We start from the raw sequence: 16344 nt of genomic DNA on the forward strand, positions 1-16344 counted from the left end.
AAGGGTCTATTGAGTAAGGTGAGTTGTATTGACAAAGTGGCCAGTTTATGAAACATGGAAAACCAGAAATTTAGACTTGATAGAGCAGGAAATCTCTATCAGGAGTCCCGCCCCTCTTTTTAGGGAAGTTAAGTATAACTATAAATATATGATTTCTCACAAAGAGACAACAAACATTGTAACTTAATACGTGTACCCTCTAAACCAACTAAGATCTCTTTAGACTTTTGAAATACAAACTGTGGGCTTGCTTTCACATTCACTTATTCATTCCACCAAAGATTATGGGGCACCTACTAGAGCTAGCATTTTGTTAGGCACCATGGGGGGTACAAAGAACAAAAAAAAACTTGGTCCCTATTCCCCAGGAGTTTACAGCTCAGTGGTGGAGACAAACGCGTACACAAATCCTTACAATAGGAAGTAAAAATGTAAACACAGGATTGTAGGGACTCAGTTCCCAGAGATACTGCATGGAGGTGGTGTGGAAAATTAGATTTTTTTTTTTTTAGACTAATTGGTTTTGGATCAGGTTTAAAATTGATGGAGTAGAACATGTTCTCTTTAAGGCAATCACCAGGGTTAAGGCTGTGGAAGCACAGGCGCTGGAGTAACGAACAGTGGTCTGATTTGGCTGGAGCGCCAGGTTCCTCAAGGGGCGCCGTGGGGAATTTAGCTGGTTCTGTGTCCAATAACGAGGCTGGGAACCTGGTAGAAAGAATTCGAGCTGAGACTTTATTCCGCATCTCTGTGTTTTGACTTAGGCATCTATTGGGCCCTTTTAAAAAAATTCTCCTCCTCTTTCCCAAAGAGAGTTCTAGCAGTTGGGGGTGGGGTGGGGACCGTTTCCTCAAGTCAACGCGTAAGTTAAAGGTCTGCAAGGCGGTCCACCGGTGATTTAAATCTCGCACTTCGGAAACCAGAAAAGGAAACCTGTGAGAAGCTGGGCAGGGGGAACTCGCTTAACATCAACAGCAACCCCCAAATGGCACCAGTCCCTGGAGGGACAGGTTGCAGGCCAGGCTCGGGAGCCGGGCGCCAGCACCCGCCAGAGCTCTGAGCCCCGAACTGGTGGGCAAGGGGTAGAGGAAGAGAGGGAGGGAGGGAGGGAGGGAGGGAGGAAGCGCGAGAGGGAGGGAGGAAGAAAGGGAGGGAGGCGGCGTCATGTGATCCGCTTCCCTGCTCCTTTAAGCGTCCACAGGCGGCGGAGCGGCCACAATCACAGCTCCGGGCATTGGGGGAGCCCGAGCCGGCTGCGCCGGGGGAATCCGTGCGGGCGCCTTCCGTCCCGGTCCCTTCCTCGCCGCGCTCCAGCACCTCTGAAGTTTTGCAGCGCCTAGAAAGGAGGCGAGGGAGGACGGAGCGTGTGAGAGGAGGGAGCAAAAAGCTCACCCTAAAACATTTATTTCAAGGAGAAAAGAAAAAGGGGGGGGCGCAAAAATGGCTGGGGCAATTATAGAAAACATGAGCACCAAGAAGCTGTGCATTGTTGGTGGGATTCTGCTTGTGTTCCAAATCATCGCCTTTCTGGTGGGAGGCTTGATTGGTAAGTGCGGAGAGCTGCAAACTTTTCCCCCTTTCTGTCTTTTCGGGCCCCTTCCCTCTTTGCCTCTTGGGCTACTTGTTACAGTATCACTGCCTTGCTTCTATGATCTAATTAGTCCGGCTATTGTGCTTAAGAAAGCAGAGCTCCATGGGGCTCCGTGGGGCACAATCCAGTCTAGTGGCTAAGAGAAAAGGAGGGGAAAAAGTTTTGGCCTAGTTTCAGTATCCACTTGAAAGGCAGGAGGGGGGCGGCGGGGGTGGGAATCTTAAGCATGGCGACGGATCGCGCGAGGAAGCGCTGGGTTACAAAGTTGATTGCTCGCCGCCCCCCCTGCTTTTTCCCGCGTTCCCCCCCTTTTCCTCTCCGGTCCCTTCCAATCAGCTCCGGGAGGGCAACGTAATCGACTTTATTAGGAACAACAGAGGAGTCGGGGAACTGCGCCCGGCGCAAATCCGGAGCTCTGTTACAAGGCTGAGATACTTGCATGGTTGTAAATGCATTTGGTCGTCTTTGCTAGGCGCTGAGGGTTTGCATTTTGGGGTCCCGACCTTCGCGCCCTGCTTTCCCGCCGCACTCCACCCCACGCTCTGCCGTGTACAGGTCCGAATTGTGGGCCGGGCGGTTGGATAGGATGGGGTGGAGTGGGAGGGAGTCTTCGACCAACGCTGCGGGAAGTTGGAGAGGTCGGAGGGGAAAAGCGTATCCGAAAGCTGTTGCTTTTGGCCTCTTGCCCACTCGCGAATATCCCTTCCCCCACTTCTTAGAGCCCCGAGAGCCGGTGACTGTGGATCCCCCGTCCTCCCTTGGCGCTTAGGAGAGCGCCCCCCGCTCCCACCACAGCCCCCCGCAGGTGACAGCTCCCCGGTCCCCCGGCGACAGCGCCGGCTCCGGGAGACCTCCCCTGGCGTGCACCTCCCGGACCTCTCTGAGTCAAACAGGCTTCCGGGTGAAGAAAACCGCCTCACGCACCGTCCGCTCTGAAAACCTCCCTTCCCCTCGCTGTCTCCCCATCTCCATCCATCCTCCCGCCTCTCTGCACACTCGCGCCCCCCGCGCCCCCTCAAGATTTGGGACATCCCGGCACGAACTTCAATGCCAACTTTGCAGCGTGCGCGGACGAGAGGGCCGGTTTCCTTACTTCACGGCTTTGTTAAACTTTGCGGAGTGGAGAGTCCACGGAGGGGCTTTCTCCGCGCGTGCATTTGCGGGCGCCCACGCGATGTGGGGTGCGGGGGAAACGCCCGGGGGCGCGGGCAGCGTCGCTGCCAGAGCTGCACAGGCTTGGGCACCTGAGTCGTGTGCGTGGCGTTTTGTCTCCAGACTTGGGTTTGATGGGAACAAATTATAGGGAGTTTGGTACTATAAATCACGGTAACATCCAAGCCAGTTGTCTTAAACAAAGGAGAGTGGGTGAAGCTTCATCAATGAGAGAAATACCTAAAGGAGACAGTGCTCTTTTCTCTGTGTGCATTTATCCACAAAGCAGAAAGGGGTTCAGAGTTTTCAAACAATCTCATATCCCCAGTGTGGGCCAAACAGCTTCGTATTTTTCTTTCTGGAACCCTACCCTCAACACACACACACACACACACACACGTTGGCTTTTGTGTTAAGAGCTCCTGTTTGGCTATATGCAATCTCGTTTCCCGTATTGGATTTTTCGAGGCTCTTAATACCTTCTCTGCTGGGAGCTGAAGGCAGCCTTCCCTGTGCCCTCACAGTGATTATGCAGCGGTTACAATTACACCTCTTGTCTCCCTTGATGAGCAGTTGCAGTTAGATGCCATTGGATCTTGTGTGATTTCAGTGGCAGACCATAATTAAAATTTCTTGCACCTTGTGCTTTCAGAATTAAATTGGCCTATTATCCCTGTCTGACCTTCATCCTCTTTGAGGTTTTTGCACAAGCAGCAAACCATTACACATAGTTTCCTGGTGTTTGTTGGTGTGTTTCTTTTTCTTTTTCTAGGCTGATCTCCTAGCTTTGCAGAGCCCATTATCCATGATGTAGGCTTCCTAGGGCACTTCTGGAACTAGTAGGATTTCTGGGATCCTACCACCAAGGAGAAGCCCTAAGGGCACTCGTGAGTGGCTGGTGGACATTGCAGTGACTATAGGGTCAGAACACTTGTCTGTTCCGAATAGGGTTTGTCTGGAGTAAGTGGTGCCGAAGATTGTTTTTCCTGAAGAATTTGGTTAATGACAACAACCCGTGGCAGGTGCTAACTGTAACTGGATTCCCCTCAATTAATAAACTGCTTTATTCCAATTTCTTTGAAAAATATCTATGTATAACACTTCTTGGAGGAAACTGTGTAAGTTTACTGCTTACCTCCTCTCCCTCAGTTGCAAAGGCTGTGTCTCCAGTTCAGATCAGAGTTAGCCCATGTTGAACAGTGACTTAGCCTTTCCTCTTTCACTTAAAGAGTAACTGTTTTTGCTCTTAAACAAATCTAAAAATTTGGGTGAGACCCAAATATGAGAAAGAAATATCAACAAAATGTAAGTGAAAAATTTTCCCACCAAACTTCCCTAAGCTGGAAAACAGAGGAAACTAAGGAAAGAATAGCAACAAAGTGGGCAAGCGGAAACAGTAGTTGAAGGAACAGTTTGTAGGCTGGAAAGTCAAGGTAAGGTTCAGAAACCTCCTCTGCTCTCTCCAGTGAGAAGAGAACTCCTCCGCTGCTCATTGTTACTGCTACTTAAGAAGTCAGTTGTCCTGGGTGTGAAATGTCTCTCCAATGTATCTGCAGTAGGCCAAGTGAGAAAAAGGAATTCCCCTTTGAACTGGCCAGAATATATTTTTCTTTTTGATCACTCTTTGCTGATAAAAGTAAACTTAGGAAGAGCAACTTAGGAAGAGGAGAATATAAATGGCAAAGCTCTTGTTTGTAAGGGTGTAAGGACCACATACACCACACACACAAATATACAGCACAAAAACAACCACCCCACCAAACAACAATGACAATCCATGAACCCCAAAAGTGACCAGGCAAGTGAGTTAACTAGCAGGCTTCAGGCTCCTCATTGGTAGATGAAGGAGTTTAAGGTCCCTTTCAGTTCTAAAATTGTGTAACTCTTTCAGTACTTAGAGAATTGTACATGACATTTAAACTGTTGTTTGGTTGTAGCCTTCTAGATTTGATGGAGAAAATTTAAACATTCACTATAAAAGCAAATAGCCCCCAGGATTTGACTTTGGTTTAGCCAGCTTAAATATTCTCCTATTTCAATGTCCTTCTTACCAAAGAAAACCACATTTTTTTGCTTGCTTTTTTTTTTGGCACCAGCGTCTATAAGCTAAACCTTTAATGGGATTTTGCAAAAAGGCTCTGAAAGCAATATCTTACATAGTAGAGCTTGGGGTATTTATAAATTCACTGATTTATATCATGCTTTTGTAAAAACTTTGAACCACTATGAAACCATATATCTGATACATCTAGTATTCTAAATACATCTAAATACATTCTAAATATTTAGAAATTATTTAAAAATGCTAGAGTGCCTGAAGGAAAAGATAAATATTTTTAAAAATATAACTTTATCCTCCTTAAAAATAAGCCTGCAGAAAACTTAAAAATCATTTTCCTTTGATTTCATGTTTGGTGAATTTAACTCCTGAAAAGGCAGTTTTGGGGGTGGTGGAAGCAGGGAGGAAAAGGAGACCATGTAGCCTGAAAAGAGAGTGCAGACTGAAAATCATGAACTTGAATCCCATTATGTGCAATTTGCTCAGCCTCAAATTAGTCATGTCTCAGGAATATAATGGTTGAAAAAGCAGGTCACTGTTCTCCGCTCTTCTAAAACTGCTAAGAATATGAAGATCAGAACTGGATTAATAGAAAATTGTTGCACTGTTTTCAGCAAACCCTTAAATGAGAGTATTCCAAACATAAAGTATCAACAAATCACCAATTATTATTTCTTTAGAAAAGATCATTATTTCTTCCAAAAGGTAACTTATGTGAGTGGCCTTTTTAAATTTTTAATGCTGAGGATGTAATGTGTACTGTATAAGATATAACACACACACATATGTAATCAATTTTCTCAATATTGTGCATGGATTATCTACTTCTTTCAATGATGTAGCCCACAGGATTGTGCTGGTATTGTTTGAGTGGAGGCAATTGGTCTTTACTGTGACCCATTTATGGGAGCTTTTGTTTCTGCTGCTGTTTATTTGGAAGTTGCAGAATTTTAAGAAATTAAATTACAGTTATGCCGAGTATATGTGTTTGCGCCCCAGTTTATTAGATTTTAAGCTTGTTACATTTATTTTAATTTACCTTAATGATGCAATAGCTGTAATCCTTCAGTATTTGGGTATCTGGTGAGAATCTTGATAAGTATTAATTGGTTTTTGGTTGATGTTAAGCCATATTTTTCTGTATTTGATTCTGATTTTTATTTTGTAAAATGTCATTGTTTTCGTCTTTGTTAACTGCTAGAAGTATCTAATGTGGTTTGTATGAGTACTGTGCAACCTTACAAATTAATCTTTTTTAAAAGAGCATGAATTTTTTTAGTAACTGAAATTACAACATTTGCCTTAAAAAAAAAAACTGAACTATTTGGTTCTTGCAGTGTAATCATCCTCGTGCTAACAATCTCTAATTGCTCTTTTTTTTTTTTTTTTTTTTTTTATGAGACAGAGTCTCGTTCTGTCAGCCAGGCTGGAGTGCAGTGGCTCACTGCAACCTCCACCTCCCAGGTTCAAGTGATTCTCCTGCTTCAGCCTCCTGATAGCTGGGATTACAGGTGCCTGCCACCACGCCCAACTAATTTTTGTATTTTTATTAGAGACGGGGTTTCACCAGATTGGCCAGGCTGGCCTCAAACTCCTGGCCTCAGGAGATCCACCCGCCTCGGCCTCCCAAAGTGCTGGGATTACAGGCACTAGACGTCCGGTTCTAACTGCTCTTTCATCTGATTGTTCTTTCAGTATAGCCTGTCTAGACTTCTATTCGAACTTTCCCTTTTCCTGTTATAGTGAGAAACATTTCCTTGAGCTAATAGTGTTATGTGTGGCTTTGTGAGGTTTTCAGGTTCCCTGCCTGAAACCCAGATCGAGACTTAAGGCCTTTCCTTCCTACATGACATTTTACAATAATTTGACCTTAAAATTTTTAAATCCATACAAATTGCAGAAAGATTTCTTACCTTATATTCCTCATAAAGGTGTTTCTATGGAGATTTAGAATTTAGAATTTGTTGAAATTATATAAAGGTCCTTAGTTTAAAGCTCCTGTGTGCTACTTGCCTGATTTGCAAAATATCTATCAGGGTGTGCTGTGTGCTTAGGATGGGGCTACATGCCGACACGGGTTTAGTAAAGAGGAGACGTGGAGTTTGAGTAAACTAGGGGAGCTGTGGGTAGAAAAGAGCCCCTCTTCATCTAAGTTTACAAAAAGATTGCCTAGGATGTAGTTTTCTAGCATCAAGATAATTTTCACGTATTTATTGGGAATTCGAGAATGTATGAAATTAGAACCCTACTAATTATACCATCAACTAATTATATTAATATTTCATCTTGAACTAGATATATTAATAAAATGATAAAATGTTTAACATGTACGGAATGTGCAATATGTGCCAAAACCTGTCTAATTTCATCTGTATAAAACCTTGGCAAATTGGTATTTTTGTACCCATTTTACATGTAAGGGAACTGAGGTGCAGAAAGATCTAGTAAAATTGCACAAGATTACCTAGCTACTCGTGGTCAAAGCTGGGATCGAACTCCAGTCAATCAGACATCAGAGCCTAGATTATCAGCTTTAGGTGATCTTCCCACTTTCCCCAAAACCTTGACTTTTAGACCTGAATAAAAATATGAATGCAGGGAAACATGAGACTAGCACTAAAACTGATTTCTCATTTTTTATAATCAGGTAACATCAAAAGGAAGAAAATATTAAATGTGATGATAAATGAAATGGAGTCCAGCTGTACAGACCCAAACAGTGCCTTGCCAAGGCTGAGGGAGGACATGTCTTGAGAAGTTTGACTATGCCAGCCCAACCAATTCCATTCAAGTTCTAACCAGTCCCCATAATTGTATGAATCATCCAATTGCCTAAAGCAGCCAAGTTTGTTAACCATCAAATGTTTGAGATTCTGCTACTTGTAAGAAGATTACTCAATTTTATTTTCTCTAGTTGGTGATTTTAACATATATGTAGTTACACAGTAAGTCTGGACTTTTTCAAAGGAGAGGAAAGAAAGAATCAGTGAAGGTTGGAGAGGTTTTTAGAGGGTGTGTGTTGGCAGTGATGGTGGAGGAATTGAGAAAAGAGCCTCTTTCTGAAAGTTGAAACTTCTTTTCCCCTACAGAGAATTTTTGTTTATATGCACACCCATGCATAATAATGAGGGCATTTTAAACCAGAGACTCCTACAAACAGCCACCCTGACAGCGGGAATAGGTACATTTTGTTCTTTGGAAAATATGCTAATAGAGTTCTCTCTTCAAAGATTTGCAGCCCTTGATTTTGATAGAGACCCTGAGAGGTAATGGGACACAGGGAGCATCAAGACATGAAATGATCACGACTATTTCATTTAGGTCTTACTTTTTCTCTGAAGGATTGTGACGGTGGCCTAATAAATGTGCCAGCTCTGCACAGTTCTAGAGAAAGTGCCCGCATGGGGATGTGGGAAGGAGAGGAGGAAAGTGGAGAGGAGGAGCTTGAGACATGCCAATTCTCAAACTTAATGATCTCCAACTTTAGTGTTTTCTAACTTTTCTTTTGGTAAAAAGATGAATCTAAAAGGATTGCTAAATTAAAACAATGATGTATAATTTATAATGTAAAAATACTAAATTTCTATAGCCTCTTACTACCACCTCTTCCCCCTGCCCCCCACATTCTACCCCTGACTAAATCTTGTAGGGGAGCAAAATCTTGTGGGGGACTATGGAAAGCATTTCACATGTAAAGATTCACTTAATGATCATATCATCCCAAAGAAGCAAATACTTCACTTTGTTCAATTTTCACATGAATCTGAGGCTCATTTAAGAACCTTTTCTGAGGTTGCAGAGATAGTAAATGAGAGGGCTAAGACTCAAGCCCGCAGTCCTTGATTGAATCCTAAGCCATATTCTTAAGCTTAATGCCACTTTCCTCCCATTGTCCTTTCCATTTCTATGGGAAACAAAGGGGTGAGTGTGGTGAAACTGATTCTACACAGATTGAGCAGAAGATGAAAGCTCAAACCCCCACTACCTTTTCTTTTTGCTTCCACCCCTTCCCCAAACTCACATCACTGCACGGTTACTGATCATTGGCCTATTACTTCCTAAACAAGGGATCCCCAACTCCTAAACCTACACCAGCCATTGTAAATATTGACCAGTGTTTCTGGGCCATGCTAGGGAGGACTGAACCTAAGAAAATTACATGCCAACACTCCCCAAAGGAAATTGTTGCATACAGCAGAAGATGGCTGAGAGTTGTAATGGGAAATTTGTTGAGATACTGGGCCCTCTGAATGCCCCCTGGATTTAGCATGCACAGTAGGTCCTGAAGGTAGCCGTTGAAGAAATGGGAGTGTAATGAGGATGTGGAATAGGAAGATGGGGGTAGAATATAGACTCAAGAAAAGAAAATGAAGGGCTATGGAAATATATGAGACTATCTTTTCAAGGACACAGCTTGTGCCTGGATTTCCAAAACCTGCTTCCAGTGCCACCCAATCCTCCAAAACTGAGCTAACATTTCTATCTGCTATGCCTATTTAAATCCTGGGCCTTCAAGTTTAATTTTCTGCTCCCCCTTTCTCCTTAGTACTCCATTCTCATAATATAATCTGGCCAAGGGGTGTTCTTTCTTTGCTGGCCCACAGGAATTACAGGGTCTTAAACATCTGGTTAATTCCCTGGGTTAACTCAGAGGTTTTATCCACAGATACACATTTCCAAGAAAGCAGAGGTAATTGAAAGAAAAGGCCAAGTTATTACATTTGTTTTGGCAAGACATTATGATTTTCCTTTAGAAAGAAGATAATAAGTCTGTAAATGGTTGATTCAGTTTTTCTTCAGACCTAGTTTAATAAGGCCAGGCTCATGAAAGTTGGTTGGAGGCCAGTTAACTGCTGCCTTAGTCCTGGCTGACCCCCTCCCAAAGAGAGAGCTTCTGGTCTCAAAGCAGCGTCATGTAGTGGAGAGAAACTTGGCTACGACTCTGCATACAACCTGTGGCCTCAGTGATCCCAAAAAAGTCATAAAATCTCATTGACTCTCTCTCTCAACTGTGATGTGAAACAGAGCCCTCCTTCCTCATGGGGATTGCTACAAGCATTAAATATCACTAGAATCTACTATCTTGAGGACTTGGCACTTGTTGGAGTGTCTCATTGAGCCAGGCCCATCAGAGATGTGATTTCCAAAGGACTTTGCACTGAAACCATTTGCTTAATCCCAAATCCATCTCTCCTACTTTTCTTTGTCCCTCTCTGTTCTTAGATCTGGGAAAACGTACACATGACACTGTTTATTATCCATTCTTTTCCTTCTTTGAGTCACTACCGCTTTGCCCAACACCTACAGATTTGTAGATGGGAATGACCCAAAACCTTACTTGGTTTGGGTTTGAAAGTTCAAGGAGGTCATCCTGCTTTCTAACATTAGTTCCTGTGCTATAACCAAGTATTTCATTATGAACCTCCCCAAATGATAAATATTAATGTTATTGCAGAAAATAAATAAGAAAACAAGCCCAAACTTCTAAAGCATGCACATTTTACTCCCAAGAGAATCTCTCATGCTTTTACTCAATCTATTACTTCTGCTTTATATACAATGTTAATGAAGCTTGATTATGCCATTTTGTAAGTCTATACTTCTGAGTTGGGATGATTTGCCAACCCTCACTGGCAGCACAGACTTGTAGAACTACGGTAACATGAGGACATAGGAAGAGACAAGAAATCGATTAAAAGTCTCTATTCAGAATAAGAATGCCTGGGATTCAGGGGTCTCTGGGATATCAGGCAAGTCATTTCACACATCAGTGGTATCTCCACCCCTGCCCACCCCCTCCCCCCGCACCTTGGCAGCATCAGTACATTCTAGGCCAATATGATACTTGATCCTACCCCAAAGCTGTGTGATTTTGTCACTGTCCATGAGTGCGGCTACTTGGATCCATTGTACCCATACACTTTGGTGGTGTTTGGCCTGAATAGAAGCTGAAGAGCTTGTCGGTATTAAATCATAAGGATGAAAGGGCCTTTGAGACTATCTTGTTCTACCTTAATTTAGAAGGAATTTGAATCCCAGGAAAGGGACGCCATTCAGTTCATGCAGTTAGAGGCAGAGCCATAGCCACGGCTTGGATGCAGTTTCTAATGCTACTCAGTGCCCCAAAGATACATGTCCTTCAGAGTTTCAGTGTGAAGATCATCTGATTTCTGTCTAAGGCTATCATAGAGTTAATGTGCAGTACATTCCCAACTGGTGCTTCTTATAGCTCGATTGATTTTTCTGTTACTTAAAAATAAAATAGTAATAACTTTGTCATCTCCCCCTTCCCTTTGTATCCTTAATATACTTAGCCAATCCCTTATGGAACAACAGAATTATATGGAATGTTATGCTATGCTATGTGGATTTTAAAGAACACTACAGAATTAAAAAAAACAAACTAAATTCCTTCCTTGCTTGCTGAGGGCGTGGTACATTCCCTTCCTCCTGCTTGGGGAAATGTAAATTTAAAACTCTTTAAAAAACACACACCAAAACCACGCAGTATAGTCATTACTTATCCAATCCAAAGCACAGTCCTTGTGTCTAGTTTTAAGACTTTATCAGTCTGAGGCTTCCTTGACTAAAAAAATCTATGACTAATTCTTGTGCTTTCGGAGGATGTTTGTGACACGCATAATTCCAAAGTTATAGTGAGCTTGGGGTCAAGTCACATAGCCTTGTATATTTTGGTCGGATTTACATACAAAAGCAGCAACAAAATTCCTCATTCTTCGTCTCTGCCATTTCTTCACTTTGAAGGTAATTGCAAGCAGAAAATTCACATTGCCAAAATAAGGCTTATAATGTTGTGGGCCCCTCTTTGGTGACTAACAAAGTGCAATTCGAGTGGTGCAAGTATTATACTGTAAATTCTTCCTCCTCTGTCTTTTCGTTTGTTTGAAACTGAGCAGAGTCACGAAGCACTGTTTTTCTGCACCATCTAATTTAGCTGAAATGAATCTTGACTTTTAAGTCTCTGTTTAACAAGCTTGCCTTCAGGTGATCACCATTAAAAAAGTTACATTCCATGCTTTTGGAATTCCAGCCTTCTTTCGAGGCAGAGCAGCCCTTTTTGAGGTTCTATTTCTTTTACTCAGTTCTCATATATTTCATCTGCTCTTATTTAGGTTGTAATTTGCCCTGGAGCAGAATGCCTCAGACGTGGAAAACACGTAGAAAAGACATTCCTTTCTTTTTTCTGTTCTGTTGAGCTAGTTCTGGCTTGTGTGAACCGGGCTTCTACTTTAGCCCCTGTGTGTCTGGGCTAAGTGAAGTCGTAGATAAGAGTTTTACTGAGGCTTTGAAAAGACTGCACATTGGGCCTTGCTGTCACTTATAGAACATCTCAGAAAGGTTTTGCTTCTTGAGGATCATATGAGGATGTGGGTGGGGTGGGGCTTGGCTGTGACAGGCAACTGTGGGACCTCAGCTATCTTTTTATTCATGCCTCCCCCTGAATTTCAGAATTTGCAGGTCCATGAGTATGCCAGTATTAAATCCCTGGCACTATTCGTTGAACATGCCCAAACAGGACAGAGCTTTGCTCTATGAGAATGTGGTAGTTCTGGGTAATAGTTGATGAAAGAGAAAAAAAAAAACAAGACAATTTGTAAATGCTCAAGATTTTTAAACTGAAAGGGCACTAAGTTCATCTTTTAATTAGCATTTGTTTCTCTTTTTACAGATATCAGGAGAATTCCTCCAGTACCTTCCTTCCCTCCCCCACCCACTTCTTGAAAAAGAAAGTTTAGGAGATCGATGAGCAGTTATGCTTGGGATTTTAACAAAGTCAGGATTAATGTATCTATGAGACCGTAATATTTCGGTGATAAAACTTTGACTAACTACTTAAAGCAGCTCTGTAAAGGAAAGGCATTAACTCTTCCCACTGGACAGAACTGTTACTTTTGTAATTTTGAAATTTTTGAAATTTTAGTAATTTTGAAAGTTGCCTCTTGATGTGGGCTTCTTACAGGATTCTTGAGAAATAGTCACTCTATAAAAATAACAGTGTTGGCTCGGTTTTCCATATGACAGTTCGTGTTAAATGAGAAGCTTAATCCTTAAGAAACTTGATCCCTCCATTCAAAGTGATTGGATTTCTATAATAACTGATGGAATGTGGTTTTATGGTTGATCAATGGCAGTGATCTGATTTATCTCTTTGTTATCAAACTTGCTTTGTGACCTAGACTAACCATTGAAATTCTGTGAGCCTCAATTTCCCTCAACCAAAAACCTCTGAGTCACAGGGGGTTGTGGGATTTAAATGAGAGAACATGAGTTCTCTCATTGGGAGCCTGCACATAGGTGTTAGATCAATTAATATATGTGAGCCATTTCTCTGAAGTAGAGGTTGCCTATAATTAACTTTTCAAGTCTATTTGTTTGTTTATTCTGGAGTCAACCTGTGTCTTGTAAGGTCAATGGCAGGTTATTTCTGCCTCTTAATGGATTGGATAAAATTAGAAACCCAGCCACCCTGCTTGATAGCCTTTCCTTTTAGGCAAGATCTATGCTAGCCAATAGTCCAAGAAGCAGGTCATTCATATATTCGGTAAATTAGAGTGATTAACTTGGGTTGTTTTTCTGTTTTTAACCAACATTTTATTTGAATCTAAATGTTTGTCTTTTAAAATTCTGGGCCAGTATTCATGGCTCTTTAGAGCATAGATAAGCCCAGGTAGCACGACTTTTAAATGGATATTACTCATTTTGTGGAAGAGATCTATTCCCTCTTTGCTTGCTGCAAAGTGAATCCCAGTTGTACTTCTGTTTTACATTATAAAATTGGAGTCATCGTCCACTGGGAAATTTTTTTGCTTCTAGATATAACGTAAATGACAAAGACTTTTTAAAGTCAAACTTTGAGGAAAAATGATTTTTAAAAAGAAAATATTAATCACTTCTGAAACATTAGCTAGAATTATAGTGCTGTTTTATAAGAAATTTTAAACAAAAAATAATGATTAAAATATAACCTCTGTCAAACTGTAAGCTGTATGAGAATGAGGATGGTCTAATATACTCACCTTTATTGTTGTTACTACAGATCAATGCAATGTAGGTACCCAATAATATCTGTTGAAGAGATGAATAGATGAATGCCTTGCATTTTGGACCTATTGTGGAGGTAACTAAAATGCTTCTACTTTAAGGCTTTGAGGCCTGCCCTAAGTTTTATAACATTATATTCCAGGCTCTTATTATTTAAATGAGGGGAGGGTTTTTATTATTCACTTGAACATAAAAGATTGTGTTACCTTTATAATATACATGCTTACATCTCTAACGTGGTACAATTTTGGAGTTGGAAAGAGACCCTTTTCTATTATATTGTAGAAACTAAGGCCCAAGGAAGACATAGTGAGAAATAAGATTTGAACTGAGCTTTCTGACCACTAGTGGAAAGTTTCATTACCTATGCCTACTGTTATGTTGATTGTTATTACATCTGTGCTATATATTTTGGTCCCCACTTGGCCATAAGGGCAGAGAGTTGACTGTGGCTGGTTATCTATACTAGTTGATTAAAGTTTAGTGGGAAGAAGGGAACACACAGAAGTACATATATTTCCAAATTTTGAATATCCAAATGGAACTGCAGAATTGTAATGAGAATTTTGAGATTTACTGTCTTTAAGAAGTAAATGTGTTTCTTCTGTTCCATGAAGGCTATTTTGAAGGGGCTTCTTTTAGAAGATTCACATAGTTTGCTTAATTTTCTATAAACTTTTAAAGATGAAAAACAAATCTTTGAAAGTTATGCTTCTAAGTATTTTGTAGATTTATTTACGGTTGTACTTAGAGACCAATAATGAATTTATGATGTCAGCTTTTATAAATGCCCTTGACAGGAAAATATAATTTATTCAAGTAACTACCTCTGCATTCCACCGTATTCAGCTTATAGATCTGGTGAGTGGGAATGAATTCATTCTCACATTCCTTCAGGATTCCTTCAGGTTCCTGCACACAAGCTGTGCCAAATGTCTTCCTGCAGGCAAAGAGGAACCCAGGCCTGTGACTAGCAAGTAGAGCCAGGCAGAGGTGCCAGGCGGGAGCAGGGATTAAAGGAGCATATGTAAGCGGAAAGGGAAGGAAGCAAGTATGACAAGGCCTCACAACAGTGCCTGGCAAAGAGTACACACCTAGAATGTGATAGGCATTATTTTAGTATTAATCTTATTCTTTTGATCCAGAAATGAGTTCTTAGAGGTAAATCACCCACCCAGGGTCCTCTGGAGGCTGGCACAAAAGGTCTTTGCCTGCTGTGAACCTGGTTGTACTGGTTCAGAGAAATGTAGATGATGCCGGTTCCAGACTTGGATGTACAATTTCTTGTTTGAATTTAAAAGCCCGTGACTGGAAGTAGGTGTTTTTGTCCCCCCTTAATATCTATTTATATTTTTGAACAAGAGTAAAATGATGTTAAAGGAATTAAAAACAAAGAAAAAGAAAAAAAATGTACCATTTCGATACAACCATTCTATGTTAATATTTTATTCTTTCCCCTTCTGTGACGGAATATTTCCAATTTTCTATAAAAGAAATGTATAAGCCTACTTAGCAGAGGCTCAGAAGTTTATTGTGTATGCTGCTTCTACCAGTTGGGTGTTTACTTTGGAAATTCAGCAGTCAGTTCCTCTTCTCTTCCTTCAATACTCTTCTCTGATACTTAACTCAAGATTGTGGTTGAGCCATTGAACCATGGGAAATTCATTTTCAAAATCTGCTTAATTGCTGTGAGACTTTTAATTTGTTCTGGATGATGGTGCTAATGTCTGGGAACTGGGACTGAAGCCCTCCAAAGTTGTTAATTTAATCAACCGCTGTGCCCTTGCCATGCCTAATGAAGCGGGGGGCAGGGGGGTACCAGACCTCTCTCACAAAGGGGCTGGGTTCCTCCTGACCACCTTGTCAAAGATAAATAAGAGGGGCCCCACGGTTAGGTTGAACACTTGGGGCAAATTACCAGAGTGTCAGCCCACGTTATCCAAAGCCCAGGGTTATGCTTCCCAAAATAATTACTGAGTAGGTTTCATGTAGGACCCCTGAGTTTTAAGGCATGGGTTTTTTGTGCGTGTGTTCACACCTGCTAATCTGCAGAATTCTTTAGTCAGTTTGGGGTTCTGTTATGGCTTTGTCCATAATCTGTAAGATCATAAACATCACCCCCAGACTATTGATGTTCCCGTTAACCACTGAAGTTTTCCATGGCGAGACTGGTGAAAGCTTGCTCTGTCCTCATGATAAATTAGCTTGTTTATTCCTCTTCTGCTTATTTCTATCCTGCTGTTGGTTAGTGTAATGAAGCAGAAGTCCATTGTATGTGTTCATTGGGTAGCGATCCTCTGGCACCAAAGGGGGTAATTGAGTAGAAAGGCGGAATGCTGTTGGTGCATGGGAGAAGTTAACACCACATGAGGTCACCAGGCTTCAAGCTTTAATCAATGTGGACACAATGCAATTGAGATTGTGAAAAGGGTTTGTTTATAGTGTGAGAGTAAGGGTCAGTAGTTAATTTGAAATGCTG

The 16344-nt window shown here is 41.6% G+C and overlaps 1 protein-coding gene across 6 annotated transcripts in view; it reads left to right on the plus strand.

Annotated features, from left to right (window-relative positions):
- The first annotated feature begins 826 nt into the window (after nucleotides 1-826).
- Nucleotides 827-16344, plus strand: part of WLS (Wnt ligand secretion mediator) — a 135574-nt gene continuing 120056 nt past the window's right edge. For 4 of the 6 annotated variants that reach the window (XM_015434262.3, XM_045369097.2, XM_005543065.5 and 1 more), the window contains exon 1: nucleotides 1190-1546. In XM_015434262.3, coding sequence (XP_015289748.1) covers nucleotides 1441-1546 — 106 coding nt within the window. In that variant the 5' untranslated portion in view covers nucleotides 1190-1440. Of the gene's footprint in view, nucleotides 1072-1189; nucleotides 1547-16344 lie in introns of those variants that run through there. The other 2 variants (XM_045369090.1, XM_074004106.1) reach the window with 1 other exon arrangement.

Source organism: Macaca fascicularis, chromosome 1, assembly GCF_037993035.2.
Source record: "Macaca fascicularis isolate 582-1 chromosome 1, T2T-MFA8v1.1".
NCBI lineage: Eukaryota > Metazoa > Chordata > Mammalia > Primates > Cercopithecidae > Macaca > Macaca fascicularis.